The 18,014-nt window shown below is 41.4% G+C and overlaps 1 protein-coding gene across 1 annotated transcript in view; it reads left to right on the top strand.

The window, feature by feature from the left end:
* Positions 1 to 14,836, top strand: part of LRMDA (leucine rich melanocyte differentiation associated) — a 1,022,609-nt gene extending 1,007,773 nt beyond the window's left edge. Inside the window, exon 7 of the mRNA XM_077778654.1 lies at positions 11,848 to 14,836. Coding sequence (XP_077634780.1) covers positions 11,848 to 11,927 — 80 coding nt within the window. The 3' untranslated portion in view covers positions 11,928 to 14,836. The remainder of the gene's footprint in view (positions 1 to 11,847) is intronic.
* Positions 14,837 to 18,014: the final 3,178 nt, after the last annotated feature.

Below are 18,014 nucleotides of genomic sequence, written 5' to 3'. Positions count from 1 at the left end.
TGACTCTCTTGAGAAATTTTAGCCTGAAGAACTAGACAGAACTGTGGATGTTTTCCCCCTTTTTGATGTAAGCTTTCTAATAGGAGCAGATCTGAAACCCAAAAGCAAATTTGTGCTTGAGAGCAAAGCCAAAATTTCCATTCAAACTCTGCAGGAGGACCCCCACTGCTCTGATTTGTTCATTTAAGATTCTGTCCTTTTAAAGGAAAGCTGAAGACTCTCTGGGAATTTTTTTCTGGAAGCTTTTTTTTTCTTATACTTCATAAATTATGGTTTGCAGGTTCAGTCCCACTCTGCTTATGCAAAAAACTCTTTTTCTTCTTTTCTTCTGTTAATACAGTCTGCATATCACTTAAATTTAAACTTTTATGTTTTTTGTTTAATATTAAAGAGCTAGAACAACTTTTATTATGATTCTTATATTACTATTATTAATTGTAGCATGATTTGTTTTCAGACTGTAGTTTGGAGAGAGAAAATCTCCATTTATTAAAACTCATACACTAGGATCCTCAGTCAATCAGATTTTCTGTCTCTGAACTTGAATACTCTTAACTTTATAAGAATAAAAGCTGATGTCAAGAATTTATTTTTTTAAAAGGAAAAAAGGGAGCCCCTTGGATTGTCCCAGATCAGTGTTTTTTAAAGTGGGGTCCCCAATTAGCAGCATTGCTGTCACTGGGAGCTAGCAAAAATGCAAATTCTTGGCCCCAACTCAGACCCACTAATCAGAAACTCTGGGAATGGGGCTCAGCAATCTGTTTTATCAAGCTTTCCAGGTGATTCTGGTACAAGGGCAAGTTGTATCCTAGGATTCTTTCATTTATTCCACAATAAAAAATAATCTATTGAGTACCTAGGTGCCCTAGGCCTCATGAAGCAGGGAAGAAAAGTTGTCATCTCTGCCCTTTTGAAGCTCATATATAAAGGAGATCCTAAGACCTTGAGAAATGTTCAGCGGGCAGTCTTCCCACCCCAGCTAAGCCTCTAAACTGTATCATTCTCACTGTAGATACTCAAAGAAATCTTCATTTGTGGTCACTATGATTTACCTGGTAAGACAATGAAATGAGCTTTGGTCTTACATAGTGTTTATGTGCAAGAAAGAACTCAGAAAGCTTTCTAGTTAACCACGAGTTAATGAGATAATTTAATTAATTAACTGGAACCCAACATTCCCCTAGTGGCTAGTCAATCACATGACAGTTATATTAGAAAAGAAAATGTAAGGGAAGAAACATGTGAGAGCCATTTTATACTTGCTCCACTGACCACGTGAGAGGTCTTGCCACTGAAATGAAGAGCCGCACCTGCAGTCAGCTTTCATTTCTCCAGTCTAGTGTCACTGATTTTTGTCTGCTCTCTTCTCTAGTTAAATCTACTCATGGATTTTAGCTCTAGAACTTTTTTTTTTAATGTTTATTTTTGAGAGAGAGACAGCACAAGCGGGGGAAGGGGCAGAGAGAGGGAGACACAGCATCACAGCATCGGAAGCAGGCTCTGAGTTGTCAGCACAGAGCTAGGCGTGGGACTCAGACTCACAGACTGCAAGATCATGAGCTGAGCCAAAGTCGGATGCTTAACCAAATGAGCCACCGAGGCGCCCCGTCATGGATTTTAATTTTAAAAAGTTCTCATTTAAGATGCCATTCCCTAGAATGTCATACCTTTATTGCTGTTTAAAAAATAATGACATGCTTAAAATCTCTAGAAACTCATGAGTATCTCATTTCTCTTAAAGGGAGGTGGTCATTTGTTGTAAGGGCATGAAAATCATCACTGACCCATGTGCCAGAGACTAATGATGGTGGCCAAATGGTGATTAGGGAGAAGCTGGAATTATTATTTATTTTTATTTGAGTTGCTTCTGCCTCTCTTTTCTGATTACTCTGAGCCAGATGCTCTAAGAGGGAAGACAATGGCTGGGTGGGTTTTGGTCACGGAGGTGCCTTAAAAGATGGTATTTATGATTTGTGTGGATGGAGTCACACACCTCTTGTATGTTTTATTGATCCAATTTTATTTTATTTTATTTTTTTAGTTCTTTACTTTTTTTACTCTCACAATGAGTGGTAGCTCCATGCCATTGGGTGGCATATTTCCTTTCGGAGTCCTACCATAAAAATGATATTTTTAGGAACTGCAGGAATTTATCTTTGTTTATTAGTTTGTATACGTGTTACATTTATGCAGGTATTATGTAAACATCCCCAACCCCTGAGCCTGGAAGCTTAATTAGAACAACTGATGGTAAAGAAAATCAGTCTTTGAAATCAAGACCAGAGGAATCCAAAAGGGGGCTGTTGGGTAGCCCCATTCCCAGAAATCCTTCAGCGTCGATTGAGCAAACATGACATATTGATCACTACAGAACCTATAATTGGTGACCAAAAGCACAGTGTGGCTTTAATGGCTCTCTCTGAATAGTTGCCATCTCTTTTTTTTTTTTTAAAGAAAGCGTCTGTTTTTCCTAAATTCATGCTGCCCTCTAGTGGCAATGCTCTTGACTTCAGATGGGAGATGGAAAAGATGAATATGGACATAATGGTGGAAATGGGGGAGGTGGTGAAGGGGTGAACCTTTTTTTTGTTTCTCTTTCCTGTGTGAAAGATTTCTGAGTTCCTCCAGAAAAAGATAAAAAGACACTGAGAAAGAAAAATGAACCATACCACTTGACCACTGTCCACCTTGATTGACAGCCTGGTTTATGTGACATCCATCAGTGAGCCACATGGAAGGGAACTTCAGGAATGTTAGTTGATTTGCATTCCATCTTGGCATGCACTTTGGAATCCAGCCCATCCCAAATCCATTAAACCCCACTTAGAATACAGAGATGGGGAGTAGGGAAACACGCTTATACCAAACTGGCCTTGAAGATTCAATTTCTCCCAGCAGAAAAGTCGATAAGAGTGAGTGTAAGTCAGGTTGATCCTTGGAGTGCCCCTATTTCAAAGGCAGAGTCCTATGATTCAGAAACATCTGGACTAGACAGATAGAGTTGCATGGATGTCTGGTCTGGTCCTGTGACCTTGGGGAAATCACTTTAAACCTCATTTTCCTCCATTATAAAGTGAAGGACTTGACCTAAAATGATGATGTTTAAATTTTGTCCCAATGAGAATTCTTCAATAGAGTTAATGAAATAATTTTAGAGAAAAGTTTCCTGTTCTATGTTTAAGCTTACTAGGAAGCAAAATAATAAATATTCTTATAAAAGTGTATAAATAAACCATTGTTTCAGAAGTCAGAGTAAAAACTATTTCTAACCTCATTTTAACTGGCACAAAAAAAATGTAACCTAAGAAGAAAAGCCAAAATTTGAATTGCTAAGAAGATTTAGCAGCATTTTTGTTTGTTTGTTTGTTTGTTGTGTTTGTTTTTGGTTTTGTTTTATTTTGTTTTTTTAATGGAGGAATGTTGTTGAAACAAGAAATCTTTACTATGGCATTGATCTCTGATGTGTGTATGTTCCTATTTGATTGAAAATAGAGCATGTGTAGAGATAAGAGCCAAAATTATTAATGATTTTTTTTAAAAGAGCAAATGAGGGGCACTTAGGTGGCTCAGTCAGTTAAGTCAGTTAAGTATCCAATTGTTGATTTTGACTCATGGTTCATAGGTTCAAGCCCCTCTTTGAGCTCCTGGCTGACAGCACAGAGCCTCCTGGGATTCTCTCTCTCTCTCTCTCTCCCTCTCAAGATAATAAATAAACTTAAAAAACAACAACAACAACAACAAGAAAACACTATAGAAAAAGAGCAAGTGAGCCCACCCTCAGATCTGGAATTCTTTCCCATCAAGTCAGTCTCTGTCTACCCGAACTACCTTCAATACAACAAAATTTCAAAAGCATTGACATCTGAGGAAAAGCATGTTGACTGTTTCCTTCCCAGGATTCACGTAATGGAAACATCTGCTGCCAGATAACTTTAATTCTGTCAGCCTAATATTTCCTCTGTGTGGAAAGGACTTTGAATGGCTGGGTCAGGTCTTGCAGGGCCACAAAATCTGCAGCCTGAGGGCAAGGGCAGGGGCTCAAGGTGGGACAGCGGAGCTAGTTCCCAAGGATCCATTCAAAGATGCAATAACTTCTCGGATTTGGACCAGCTTTTCCATTTCCCACTAGCAGATTATGTGAGGGGAAAACTGGCCCTGCATTTGTCTCCTCCTTTCCCACCTCTTTTTCTTCTTCTAAAATGACAAGCCTCATTTCAGCTGCCCTGGGAGCCCAGAGCGCATTTTCCACAGGCTCTGGCTTGTCACCCGTCAACCTGTCGGCCTGCTCACATGACCGTTTGTGCAGCCTCCCCCAGGCTGGAAGGCTGGCTTCTGAGCCTCACATTCCTACCACCTTCAAGTGCAGATTTTGCCAAGGTCCTTTTCTGTGCTGACCAGTTTCCTTCCCCGGTTTTTCCTTCCTCACAAACACGTGGGTGAGGCCTGACAAGACCCAGCATTTGTCTCAGCAGGACATATAATCTGTTCTCTCTCAGTGCCTGAGGGGACTGAGCACTGGGGTCAAATGCCCTCTTCTCAAAGGGATAGGTGGGCTGGCATTTGGGTCAGCTTTCTCTCAGGATGTGGATTTAGCCAAACCCTTGGATTGTGTGGGGTTTTTGACGGGCACTTGGTAGAAAGCAACACGTCATTACCCCACAGTTCAGATCCTGCCATGCGTGTGTCCAGGGTATTGATCTCTCACCTGAATACTCTTTGTGCTAAGAAATGAATAAAAACGATCAGTTACTTTAACTTATAGCAAACATTGCTAGTAGAAACAGTCCATCCAAAATAAAACGGATGGCCACTAAACCTGTACATAATGCAGTTTATTATGGGCAAAAAGATAAATAAATAAACAAATTGACCAAAGATTTATATCTTGTTGGTATATTCTCCCCCTGCATACATTCATGGGGAGAAACTAATCTGGGTAGAAGTAATGAAAACAAAATAAAATTGAAACAAACCAAAACTGCACACAGCAAAATGTGTGGACTAAAACTTTAGCAGAAGCCACAAATCTTCTGCCACGATTCAGGTCTGCGAAATTTTACTCAAGGTAATGTGACTTTGTGAAAGTTAGTGACTCAGAGATTTAGAAGACATAACTGGTAAACTCTGATCGCAAACAAAAGCTGAGGAATTTAGCTTTGATGTAAAAACTACATGGAAAAGAATTGACACCTTTGAAAATAAACTCAATAACGTAGAAGTGAAATGTTAAAAATTGGATATGGTTTAGCTTTGCATTCAAAAATTAAAGAATGGAATTGGCTAAATAGCGGTTGCTTTGAATAATTAATGTTTTCTCAAAGAAAAGTTACTAGGCTAGTCTACATGTTTATATTCATAAGCATGAAGCCAAAGCATCCTTGGGGCCAAAATGGCAGAATTCAAATGTGTTTCCATTGCAGTGTAGCAAGGGCAACCTGTCAGGACATGCGGTTCAGAACCGTCGGGTTGTTTTGTTTAATAAAGGAGAAGAGTTCAAGAGTGTGCTCATTTGAGAGACTAGGAGATGTCCCTTGCGGGGCATTGTTTGAGGTGGTCCCTGCAGTTGTCAGCAAGAGCACTGTGCCCCTGGGCCATGGTGGAGACAGCCACCGCTCTTCCAGCCAATTTTAGCATTCGCGAGCATTATACACCCGTGGCACCCCGGCCCAACCCAGGAAGCAGACTAAAAGCTGAGACACTTGCCTGAAATCACACTGAGCTAGTTTGGGGAAGGGAGTCCCTCACTTTCTTCTTTGCCTTCTCTCCCCTCTCCTGGGTCAAGTGGAGACACTGTTCCCTGCTGTTCCCTGCCTGAGGCTCCTCAGATGGGCCTGCAGATGAAGGAAAAATATGCTAGGCATGGAGGGTGGACTTTGTTCTCCTTCCACAGGGACAACTCCCAAGTAACCCCTTCCCATAAGACCTTTTAAAATCTCTCTTCTTTTCATTTTGCCTTAGTATTTAAGTAGCTGACACTGAAGGAGGATGTTGTGCTAGGAGCCTGTAATTCTGCAGGCTCTGCTAAATCCGGTGTGATCTCCACAGCCGAGCTGATAGCACAGCACACAGTCTGACCTCGGGGTATTGCTCCAGCCACTTCTCAAGATCATAAAACATGGGCGTTTATTCCTTTCCAGCTCCCGGTTTACTTGCGGCCCACACGTAGCAAAGACCGAGGAATGTGCTTTCTGGGGAATGTCCTTCCCCGTGTATGATGTTTACGGCTCTTAAGGCTGGATGATAAGATTCACTTCACTTCTCTCTTTCTAGCCCGATATTATGATATTATGATAGCTTTGTTTCTGTGGGAGGAAAGTGCTCAGCATAAAAACAACCCTCGTGTTTAGGAATTGAGACTGTTGCCTTCGGTTATTTTGCCCCCTTCTTTAATCAGGCAAATATTCAAGCTGCGTATATTTTAAACGCATTTCAGACATGTAGTCTTAGCAGAGGTTAAGATGTGAGGGTTCAACAAGTGAAATTCCTAATTTGATGGATTCTGTTCAAATTGTAGATGGGTAATAATGTCAGTGGTATTAATTTACCTGTTCAACGAATATTTATGGAACATTTCCTCTGTACTGTTTCAACCACTGGGCATTAGCAGCAACTGGGTAGCAGTACAGGGAGTATTATAGCGGAGACCTGTTAACAGGTATGTATAGTATCACATGGAGGCTTCGTTCTAGAACCTTCTGCAGTGGGCCAGACTCTCCAGATACTCTTTCCCTGTTTTTCACTGGACCCACCTCTTCACAACACTGTCATCACTTTTTTTTTTTTTCAGACCCCATGAAGAGTCTAGCTCCTTCCTTTATTCATACAGATTGGAGAACAGGAATTCCATGAGAAGCCCTCAGCCCCTCGCCCATTTTGTAAGGCTGTCTAATTGTAAGCTCCTAGTGACCACAAACTGATCAAAATCTGTTTGTCATCACACAGCTATACTTATATTTGTCATAATAGCATTTAAAATGAGGATTACCAAAGCTAATATTAATAATGATAATAGAATTGATGCTTTTTACTTTCTCTTACAAAAATGAACTTATCGATCCAGCCTATCCTCAATCATCAAGTAAATTTTTGTGTTTGTGTGTTTGTATGTGTCTAGATTATTCTTGTTTCACAGCCAAGATACAAATGGCCAACCATTTTAGAGAAGACTCTCATGCTTCTATTCAGTCTTGAGCTCTGCGGAATCTGAAGTTAATGCAGCCAGGGCTCATATCAAAGTTAACTGGATAGGGGTTATTTCGTGGGAGGCGCTTCCCAGGTCAGAGTGTGAAATACAAGTTGCAGGAAACTTAGTGGAACTTCTTTCCTTGGAGATTTTGAGGTCCAGCAGAACTCATCTTCTTTATATTATGGGAATGTGGGCCGGATGGGTCTCAAGAGCTAACTCAGTCAAAGTCAAATTTTTGATTAACTGACCATTGGATTTGCCTTCTCCATCAGGCACTATTGGATCTGACATCCTTATCGTCATAAGAGAAGCATTTGAAAATACTAAATCATACATTTCAGAACAAGAATGAACTTCCAAGACTATCTGGCCCTTTGCCTTCATTTTACAAATGGGGAACGCAGCCCAGTAAGGAAAAGGGACATATATGCGGTGGCATAACCATCAGGCGTAGAGCTGGATTTAAGTACACGTCTTCTCCCACCTCTCCTTACTAAATACAGAAGTACAAGTGAAAGTGCTCGCTTGCCTAGGAGATCAGGGAGTCCTGGGGACTTTACTGGACTCTGCATGAGTATGCAAGGAATTTCTCCTCAGGACCCTGAGGGTCTTCCCCAGCCTAAGCCTTTGGTACTGCCCCAGCTCTCACAGCCTCACAATGAATAAAAGAGGCTGCTTTTCACCCCCTTAGGCAGCCCCAAGGTCATAACTTAACCTGCGTAATTAGAACATCCATTCCAGAGGGGGAAACATTTAAAAGATAAAGGACCTCTTTAAAACAGATCCTTCCCAATACATTTTTTTCATAATTATAGTTTTAAAAGCTTATGGTGATGGGAGAGCTGGCCACTTAAGAAAAATTAGGAGTCTCATTTGGCAGGAGAAGATTCCCCAGGGGACGGCGCACTGTCATTTTTCAGGACCCCTGAAAAGAAACCCCCACACAGACAGATACATGTCAGCCTGATGCACGGCAAGCCTGCCTCACTTATTATGGCCAAAGCCAGATATTTTAATTAAAAACACTACATACACCATTAAATGTGTTGTTCCCCCTGCAGCCCCAAGACGTTATAGTTCGAGGAGATACAAACAAGTGAATGCATTACAGATGTACACGGAAACCACCGCCTACTGAGTCACAACCAGCGGGTTCCCAAATTCCAGGCTCGGAGCACCTCCCTGTCAAAATGCTCTTTGCAAGCAAACTGTTCCCTCTGTAATTTTCACAGTTTATGGCAGTTGCCATGACAGGAGAAGAGGGCCACGGGGAGGCGGGGGAGAGAGACACACGCCGCCACCTCGCTTACTTTATAAGCAGATTCCATTCTTTTACAAATAACCTTCATGATAAATAAGGTCCTATGGCCACGCATGGGATCGTGGTTTCGTTTTGTTTTGTTTGCTCCTTCCTTGTTAGTGTCATTTATTTATTTATATATTTTTGGAACACGAAAGTCCCACGTGAGGAATAATCACCTCCCAACTGTGAGCTCGGGTAGGAGCCTCCACAGAGGCAATACTTGCTTAATTTAAGCAATTGGAGGGGGTGTGAGTTCAAACACCTCAGCCGATTCTAACTGTCACTAGCCAGACCACCTTTCTCCCCAGGAGAGCACCAACAGCTGGATTTCATTTTTGGCTGCCAGGCCGCCGTCCCTTCCTGGAGCAGCCCACAGACTGAGCGCCTTCCCTTTAAGGATTTTATTCAAGGTGACAGCTCCTCGCACGTTGGCAGTCTGATCACCTCAAGTAGCCGAGATAGCAGGGGGCTGAGTGTAGTCCTCCTGCTAAGTCCAAATTTAGATTGACTGAGGTTATCCTTAGGCCCCTTGACCCCGAGTGCTCTGACAGAACCGGGCCGCCCGGAACTTACAGCAGCGCGTTTTGTAATGATGTCTGGGGAGAAATGTTCTGCAGGAGCGGGCGGAGAAGACCCCAAGTGATAGGGAGTGATGTCAGCTTTCGTTAGAGCCGCAGACAGTGTTAGAATATCCTTGGCATAATATGGCACCGGTATCTCTGTCAGCATCTCTGTTTTCTGTCACCGCACACAATCCTGGGCCTGTCTCTTGCCCTGACAGTGTCTTTTCAGATCAGGTTATTGCCGGCACAGAGACTGGCTCTGCTCCCCACCACACAGCCCTTTGTTTGAAGTCTGCCCTTTTGTCATCATGCACTTGATGTCTATTTAAACCTGACGGTGAGAGCGGTATCTGTTTTCCCGTCAAGAGATCATTGACAATATTAATACCTCATGTCCTTGCCTCATTTTCCAAGCTCTGACACCTCGCCAGTCTCCCGCATTCATCAAACAGCCCTCTCTCCCCGGGATGTCTATAAACATCTTGCTTCCGGGCCCAAAGGAACAGGGCAGGCCTTAAAAAGGACTTTCATCAGTGCCGACCAGAAAGAAGGCCTGGGGAACGTGGCTCAGAATACTTCACCTCCCTCCACATTACTGCCCACATTCCAGGAGTAGCCCCTTGTTTCCAAGATGGCACTTGCCATCCAGGTGGTATAGGCAAGTTCTGGAGTTGACGGTTACCAAGGAGAGAGGGGAGTGTAAAGAAATTCAATCCCAGAACGCACTGGAGGATTTACTGGAGGGAATGTACCCAGCTCGTGGGGTGTGTGTGTGTGTGTGTGTGTGTGTGTGTGTGTGTCTGTGTGTGCGCATGCGTGCACATGTGCCCGTGTCTGCCTTTTGTTCTTTTACTCAAGAGAAAGACTGTACTGTTTATGATATCTGACAGCCCTATCCATTTCTTTTTATAAAAATTCATGCTGTCCTGGTGCTGTAGAAAGAAATTAACATCCTTGGCCTTGTCCTTCCAGATTCTTGAGGGTTTGTTTGAGTCACTTATGTTTAAGGAAGCCCTTTGTGGATTTTCAGAAACATCTGAGATGCTCCCACCCAGGCCTGTAGGGGATGCTGTTCCTGGAACAGAACCTGGCAAGCCAAGCCTAACCAACAGGCCAGTTCTCAGCGTTGGTGACAATATTAGCACAACTACAGGGCTATGTAATTACGGTACAGTAAAGGGAGCTGTTTGGTGCCAACAGCGAAGGGAATACTTTTTAGCCCAAGGAGCGTTTCAGGGAGGTTTTATCGAGGCTTGATGCTTCCAGGCACCTAATTTCTGAAAAGCAGAAATTGGGGATTGGGGCCAAAGAGAAAGCATGGCCAAGGTGGGTGGGGGTGGGGTGGAGTGTTGCACAGTAATCTTGTTCACAGAAATGTGACAAATTGAAGTAATAAGAGCAACCCCAAGACCAGTCTGAGGCCGCAGAACAATGTCACCCTCTCCCCTTTTCCAACTCTCAAGAGATCCTGTGACCCCAGTAATTCCTGACTTTGTCCTAAGCCATCCAAACCATGGAACATCTGCCCAGTCCTTAACGGTTTCTAAGAGCCATTTTTAATCTTTATTTAAGAATAATATTTAAAGTTCTGTAGTAGAGAAAGATCTCTTGTACAATCACAAAAATATTTACTGCTGAGAACTGCTGTGAAGAACCTGGATGATCTCAAGTGCTCATTTACCCCAGATGAATATTAGATGGTGACTGTTCATTTCACACTATCAAACAGAGAAACAAATAACCATGCATATGGGTAGCTATTTGTACAGGCAGATTTGTGGTTCATGAATTAATGTTTTATGGACACTCCTTTGCTTTTTTCTGGTCATGCACACTTCAGAGACTCAAGGGCTCTTAGTAATAAGGCAATTCTGTGGAGCTGAATTTTAAGTTAGTTTTTCTAAAATTAGAAGAAAAAAAAACACAAGACAGCAAAAAGCAAACTATAATTATAAATGTTTTCTTTGAGAAAAATTGATTTGCCCTTAATAATCACACAGAGCTTCCATAATAACTGTGGCGGGTAATTTCTTACAGATATATAGAATAAATATTGAGTTGGTTAGAAGATTTGACCCTATTCTGGGGGTATTTTTCATACTTAAATTCTCCTACAGTCTCCTGGAATGAAACAAAAACTGTACTTAGAGCCATAAGACTATTTAAGCTAAAACTAAAGATGAAAATCAAAGGCATTCCAACCTGAGGATTCATTTCATGCCTCCTGTAAGAAGAGGCCCTTTAATGTCAGTGGCTATTGTGACTTTCCATGTGGTAGTTTGTCAACACCTTCACTCTTCCTTGATCACCCAGGAGGCACCTGACGCCTCCTGGGATTCAGAAGATTCTCCCTGGAAGCTAATAATATTGATTCATGAAAAAGGACTTGAAACGAGTCACATTCTGGGAAGACTGTTTTACATCTTTTGCTTGGGCCAGACCCATCTTGGAAGTCTGACCCTTCCATTTTTAGAAACTCTATTAAGGGACCCTAGAGAGGGAAGGGGTTATTATGCTTTACTGAGTAGTCCTTGGCCAAACTAGAAAAGTCTCTGAAATGTGGAGGAGAATTCGTGCAGGAAAAGTGTGATTCTTAGGTGCCTGTGCTCTGGTGACATTTTACTTGAGTGTCAACTCTGAGGACAAGAAAGTAGGGTCCTTTCCTCCTGGGGCTTAATCCATTTGCTGCCGCCCACCAGATCTGTGACCCTGTTGTGTATCTGCTTTACTGCACCTGTGTTTCCTTGCTATACTAACTGTGCCACCTCTAAAGATGTGTTTCCTTTTCTTTGCAGGTGTCCTGGGAAAGTGTCGCTATGTTTACTATGGGAAAAACTCAGAGGGCAACAGGTTTATCCGAGATGACCAGCTCTGATGGCAAGTTCCGAATGCTTTAGCCTGTGTCGTGAGAATAAAAGATAAAGGGAAAGTAAAAATAAAGAAAACACTGAAGGAAAAAACAATGGCCCATATCGCATCTCTGTGGGAAGGCTGTGACTTCAGCTCTTGGTACCTTCTGCTGACTTTGCCAGGCCTGTCAAGATCATCCTTCTGCCTTAGACTGAGTGGTCGCATAGAGATTGACATGATTGCCCTTAAGCAGGTCTCATCCACTAGGGTGACAGACAGCGGCGGCGAAGCACCAGGGCTGACAGGAGGAACACCATGATAGATTGCCTGGTCCCTCCACTGCTCACAGGGGAGCAGAGGTCACACCTGGGGCCTCCCTGAGCATGCTCACTGGCCGTAGTCAAGCGAGAGAGACTGTGTCTTCAGCTTGCCTATTGAGTAGAGATCCCTCTGATACCATTGTGCTGTGGGTTTATTTTTAGTGAAATCATCGTAGTTTGGAAGAAGGCCACCCTCCCTTATTCACCTTGAATTTTAATCCCTCATTTTCTGCACACACCCACACATACACACACAGCACATACCTTTCTTTAGCATCTTTATTTCATGTCGTACATTTTGGCTTGCAGTTTTTCAGAGAACTGAAGCTATGTGTTCTCAGCCAGGTCACACATTTATGGCTGGCTTTGTGTTCTTACAACTGGAGTAAATAGCTTTCCTTAAATCCCTAACTACAAAAGCATGGACTCTATCTTGTTTTGTACATTCCTAAATCCACTTCTTGCCCTGAATACCAGGCAATGTCAGGTATCGTTCCTGGCACCAAGTTCTGGTTCCACCAAGGACTCTGATTTATGTATGTATGTATGTATGTATGTATGTATGTATGTATATATATGTATGTATGTATGTAGGTATGTATGTTTTTTTTAACCACACACACATCCAGCTATGCCTGTGGCCGTATTTGTAGTTTGGAGCTGGCTTGCTCCTTTGGGTGCTGTTTCAACGTAGTGAGGTGATGAAAACAGAGTGATGGGTCAGGAAGTTAAAAAAGAAAGTGAGAACTATAGAAAACACCCACCAGACCAAACAGTTTTTAGCAGAAGGCACAAACCCTTGGAGTTTGTATCTTCTGCAGTACCTCTCAGAACTGAAATCCATAGCTCACAAGATTGTCTTTGTGTGCCTTTGGCTATATTCCAGCACCATTACAAGGAAAGTAAGCACAATCATACTAGTAAGGTGGCTATCATTTCATTTAATGGATTGATACACCAGTAAAATCACTCCAGAAGATATGTGAAAGGCTGGTTGCTCTTGACACAATCACATTTATTTTTGCTTCTTCTGTTTAGACCAGGTGTTCATCTGCTTGGATCTCCCAGTGTTAGGTTAGATTGAGGACAACAGAACTTGAAAGAGAACCCTTCCAAGTTATAGGTACCACATAACTAGAGAGTCACTACTGTAAAAGTCTTTTGGTATTCAAAATCCCTGAGGACCCAAGAAGAATCCACTTTCTCAGTTCTAGACCATTTGTGTGGCCACTGGGCTCCTGAGTCAACTTAGTCCTTGAATGACTTGCAATAAGGCTGGCAGGAATCCCTCTTGTAGGTTTTGCAAGTTAATCAGTTACTGAGACAAATTTTGATCAAAATCCTTGAGGCCACTAATAATTCAAGGATATTAAAGATTTGCCTTTATCTCTCAAATTCATTAATAACCAGAGCGAGTACCTTTTCACTATTTGATCTATGGAACAGCATTGGGATAATGCTTTAAATTAGCTGCATGAAGTCCCACCCTGGTTCTTCGTTTAGAAGCACTAACACATGTTTTGTCCATGGCATATTATGGGCAGCCAGATTTTGGTGCAAGGGCAGCTAGACTAGTCCAATGTCATATTTAATCTAGCGGCACATATATCCTTGTCTTTATAAAAGGATTTAACCCTGCCTCAAACAATAAAAAAGCACTTGTGAACTGACCACAGAATTTTTCCATCTTTATTTTTCTTACTTGTTTACTTTTCTTAATGTCAGAACCATTTGTATCATGCACAGGAATGTCTCCCTCAATGTGAGCTTTGGAGGCAAAAAAATATTTTTGGAGTGAGTTATTGACCACATTGTTTCCTTCTCTTTGGGTTGTTTATTTTCTTCCAAAATGGTGTAATAACTTTAATTAAAATTAGCTTTAATTATAATTTACGTAAAGGCCATCACTATGGTATATTCATCTTAATGATAGAATTGTTATGAATTTTGTTTCTCTTAAAAAGGGATAATGATAATGAATCAGTGTTGGGTTGTTTACAGTTCCAAGATTTGCTGTGCTACGGCTAGATTTTGGTCTGAATTGGTAGAGGAGGAAGTGATGTTGCATGCTTAAATCTATAAGAATTTCCCAAACCTTGTTTTTTAAAGTAGAAAATTAGAAGGTAATGAATTCAAAGCTCAGAATTCTTTTATGCCCCCAATTTCCCCTTGCTCCTTCTGCCTTTTACCCTATTCCACTGAGCTTTGTCTTAGGAGATCCCGGTATCTGACACCTCTGTATCCTCTCTCCCAGGACACCGATTTGCTGTGAGTGCCCCTGCAGTAGAAGGCCATCCTGGAGTCTTCTGTTGCCTCTGCAAAGTCAGGGTGGACTGTCTTTTTCCTAAGTAATGCAATTTTATAGAACAATTTGTTCCTTGGGGAATAATGTTTTAGATTGTGGGGAATCCTATTAAAAGTACAACTATTACAATAATTTGCTTTTACTTTTACCAGCCTTGCTCATAAACCCTCCATCTGTTTGTTGCTTTAAATAGAGGCACTTTATAAGAGATTATCACTCGATCAGGCGACATGTCTGAATGTTGTGCATTTTCACATATTCATGTATACTAAGGAATAAAAGAAAGCAAACCAGAGATTCCGGATGAAAGGATTTTGCATTTGTTTTATTTTGTTTCGTTTCATTTCGTTCATTTTGGTGTGTGTGTGTGTGTGTGTGTGTGTGTGTGTATGTGTTCCAGCAGACATGTATCTTGCACATCTTTAAGGGAAAATCTTTCTTGCTGTTTCTAAGAAATAACCTGGCTGTCTTTTCCTTCTTTGTTAATATGCAGATCAAAAAAATCCACGGGGCTCTTTTCATCAAAAACAATAACAGTGTTCAGGAGTTGCTACTCATAAAAGCAGCCTAAGTCAGATCTGTGTCACTACCTAATGCCAAGGGTGGACAACACAGGGTCCGTTGAGACTCTTGCATGGTGTGTATCCATAGCAGCTGATCCACTATGACATTCACCATCTGCTTATCCCAATTCTGTTTCCAAGAAGCCTTTGCCGAAGAAGGGTGTTTCCATTACTTGCCCTGCTCCCTCTAACTTGTCCAAATACCATGTGGTAAACTACCGTGACTAGGACCTGGGAAGGAAAATGAGACCAGAGGAGCACAAAACCTGTTGGTTACTTATTTGTATGACAAACAGACCATCAGCCCGTAGTGCAATACTGTGTATCACTTCCAACCCGTCAGTGAACACTTCAGGGATTTGAAGAATATTAGAAAACACAGCCACTGTCCAAGAATACCATCTTGCTCTATGTCTACCTGAAATTTCCCAGCATTAGTAGTCTTCCTTTGGGGAACTGTAATGTTAATTTGTCACTTTGTGGATAAAGCAGATAATGTTATGCTATTTATACATTTTAACATATTAGCATGTGTAAATTTTTCTAAAGTGGCATGGAATGTGGCCTGGAGAACATGCAACCTAGGACATGGGAGTTTAGCTAGAAACAAAAGACATTTAAGTATGGAATGTGTCTGGGAGTGAGTCGCTAAAGTGGGGGTGATGTATATGGTAACATATGAAATTATACCAAAGGAGAGCATGAGGCAGAGTGTGGAATTGAAGTGTGGGCTCATTGTAAACAGGGATAAATCAGGAGCTGAGGGATATCAAGAAAGGAAGTGAAAAGACAGTTTTTGCCAATTAGAAGGGTTGCTGATGTTTAGCCCTACAGTGATATTTAGTGACGTCTCCTCCTCAAAATGGAACCTTTGATATAAGTGAGGAGTGCCACTACCCAGTAATGTTCTACAAGCTACTCTGCCCAAGACAATGGAACAGCAAAGAAAAGATGGGTTACAAAACCCTGTGAGCATAAATGGCCATGGGTGTGCTGACTGCCTATGGACAAAGATGACTATGGCGTGTGGTTAATGTTCAACAAAACCCAGCATCGTAAGGTAAGTTCCCTTGCTGCTTGGACCAGCTGAAATAGAAGGGAAACAACTTGTTGTCGGGGCAGTTAGATCAAAGACAGAAAATAGTTTCACGCTCTTGCCAAATCTTCATGTGTTCATTAAGTTCCGGTAGGAGATAGGGGGCTTCCTTGACAATATGATGTAAAAGCCAAGCTATTTAAGGAAAACAATGAAGGCCTCTATGTGGGGCTGAAGATGCTGCGATAGGAAGATGCCAGTAATAGGATTTGACTTTCTCTAGGTTCAGGCAGTAACTGGTAACTCAACTTGTAGGACAAGTGGATGACACCTAAGTTCAACTGGATAGCTTCAATTAGCATGTAGAATAATTGGGAAATAATTAATGTTTATGTTTTCTCTCATCATTTACCTTAAACCAACGTTTCCTCTTCCATGTTGGAATAATTCCTTCAGTCTTAGAAATAGGAATGGCTTTGAAAGCTACTGGGAATAATTTCTTTTCAATAATAACTTTTCAGTTTGACTCCTTGTGATAAGAGGGACATAGGTGGCTCGTGGTGGACTTTACCACAGTATTTAGACTATTAAGTTATGGAGCTTTGAAATAGGTAAGAATTAATATACATTATCCATTCACAGAGGTTACTAAATCATAGCTTAATGATCCAGGCATGCTTCACTTTACTGAGCTTTGCTTTATTGTGCTTTGCACATACAAATTGTGGGTTTGTTTGTTTGTTTGTTTGTTTTTCCAGTTGAAGGTTTGCAGCAAGTCTGTGTTGACCAAGTGTGTTGGTGTGATTTTTTTCCAGCAGCATTTCCTCACTTTGTGTCTCGGTATCACATTTTAGTAATTCTCACAATATTTCAAGCTTTTTCATTGTTATTATATTTGCTGTGATGATCTGTGATCAGTAGTTATGGCTTGCTGAATGTTCAGAGGATGGTTAGCACTTTTTAGCCATAAAGTATTTTTTAATTAAGGTATGCACGTTGTTTTTTTAGACATAATGATGTTGCACACTTAATAGACTACAGTATAGTGTAAACATAACTTACTTGCACTGGGAAACCAAAACTTTCATTTGACTTGCTTTATTGCGATATTCATTTTATTGTTGTGGCCTGGAACCAAACCTGCAAATCTCTGAAGTGTGCTTATATTCACCTGTTCTGTTCTATCCTTAAAACATCAAAGCCAACAAACCCAGATTCTATGCACCATGTCCTGTGCTTTTTCTGTATTTATAGGCTAGAAGACCAGCATATTTTCTAGAAATCCCCCTTTCCCTTTTTGCTTCCAACCAGTTTAATCTGTTCTTATCTCTTTGATCATATATTCCTTTCTGTATGTCTGACTTCAGTGTCGTTTCTAATTTTGGCCATTCATTCTCATTTAGTTTTAGTAATCTTTCAGACATTCCTTGTGGCTCAACTATTCTACCTTGGGCTTTTGCACTGCTATTCAGACCTTTACTTTCCTCAATCCTTTGATGTCCCCAGTTGCCTTGGGTAAGAAATTCCATTTCAGGCTGCTGTAATTCCAGCCCTGACTAGTTCACACCCTTTGGGGAAGATTAGGGTGCGGTGGGGGTGGATTTGGACATCACTTGCTTGATGTATATTTAAAAATTTTTAGTCCTGTTAACACTCACCACTGGTTTAATTTCCAGCTAAAAATCCTAAACTGTGGCTTATAGCTGGTTTCATTTACTGAAGACTAAGTTTTATCTGTGATGGTTTCTCTTATCTTTGCATTTTTATCCATTTAGCTATTAAAGCAATTCCCAATGGTTTTTAGTTCTTCTCATGAAATCTGTTTCTCTCTTCTGTACAGTTTGGCAGAATCCAGGTAAGACTACAGCCTTCTGTTCATTAATGCCTG

Source organism: Crocuta crocuta, unplaced genomic scaffold (genome assembly GCF_008692635.1).
Source record: "Crocuta crocuta isolate KB4526 unplaced genomic scaffold, BGI_CrCroc_1.0 scaffold167, whole genome shotgun sequence".
Lineage (NCBI taxonomy): Eukaryota > Metazoa > Chordata > Mammalia > Carnivora > Hyaenidae > Crocuta > Crocuta crocuta.
The sequence above is the reverse complement of the archived record's forward strand: the minus strand, read 5'-3'. Positions and strand labels throughout refer to the sequence as shown.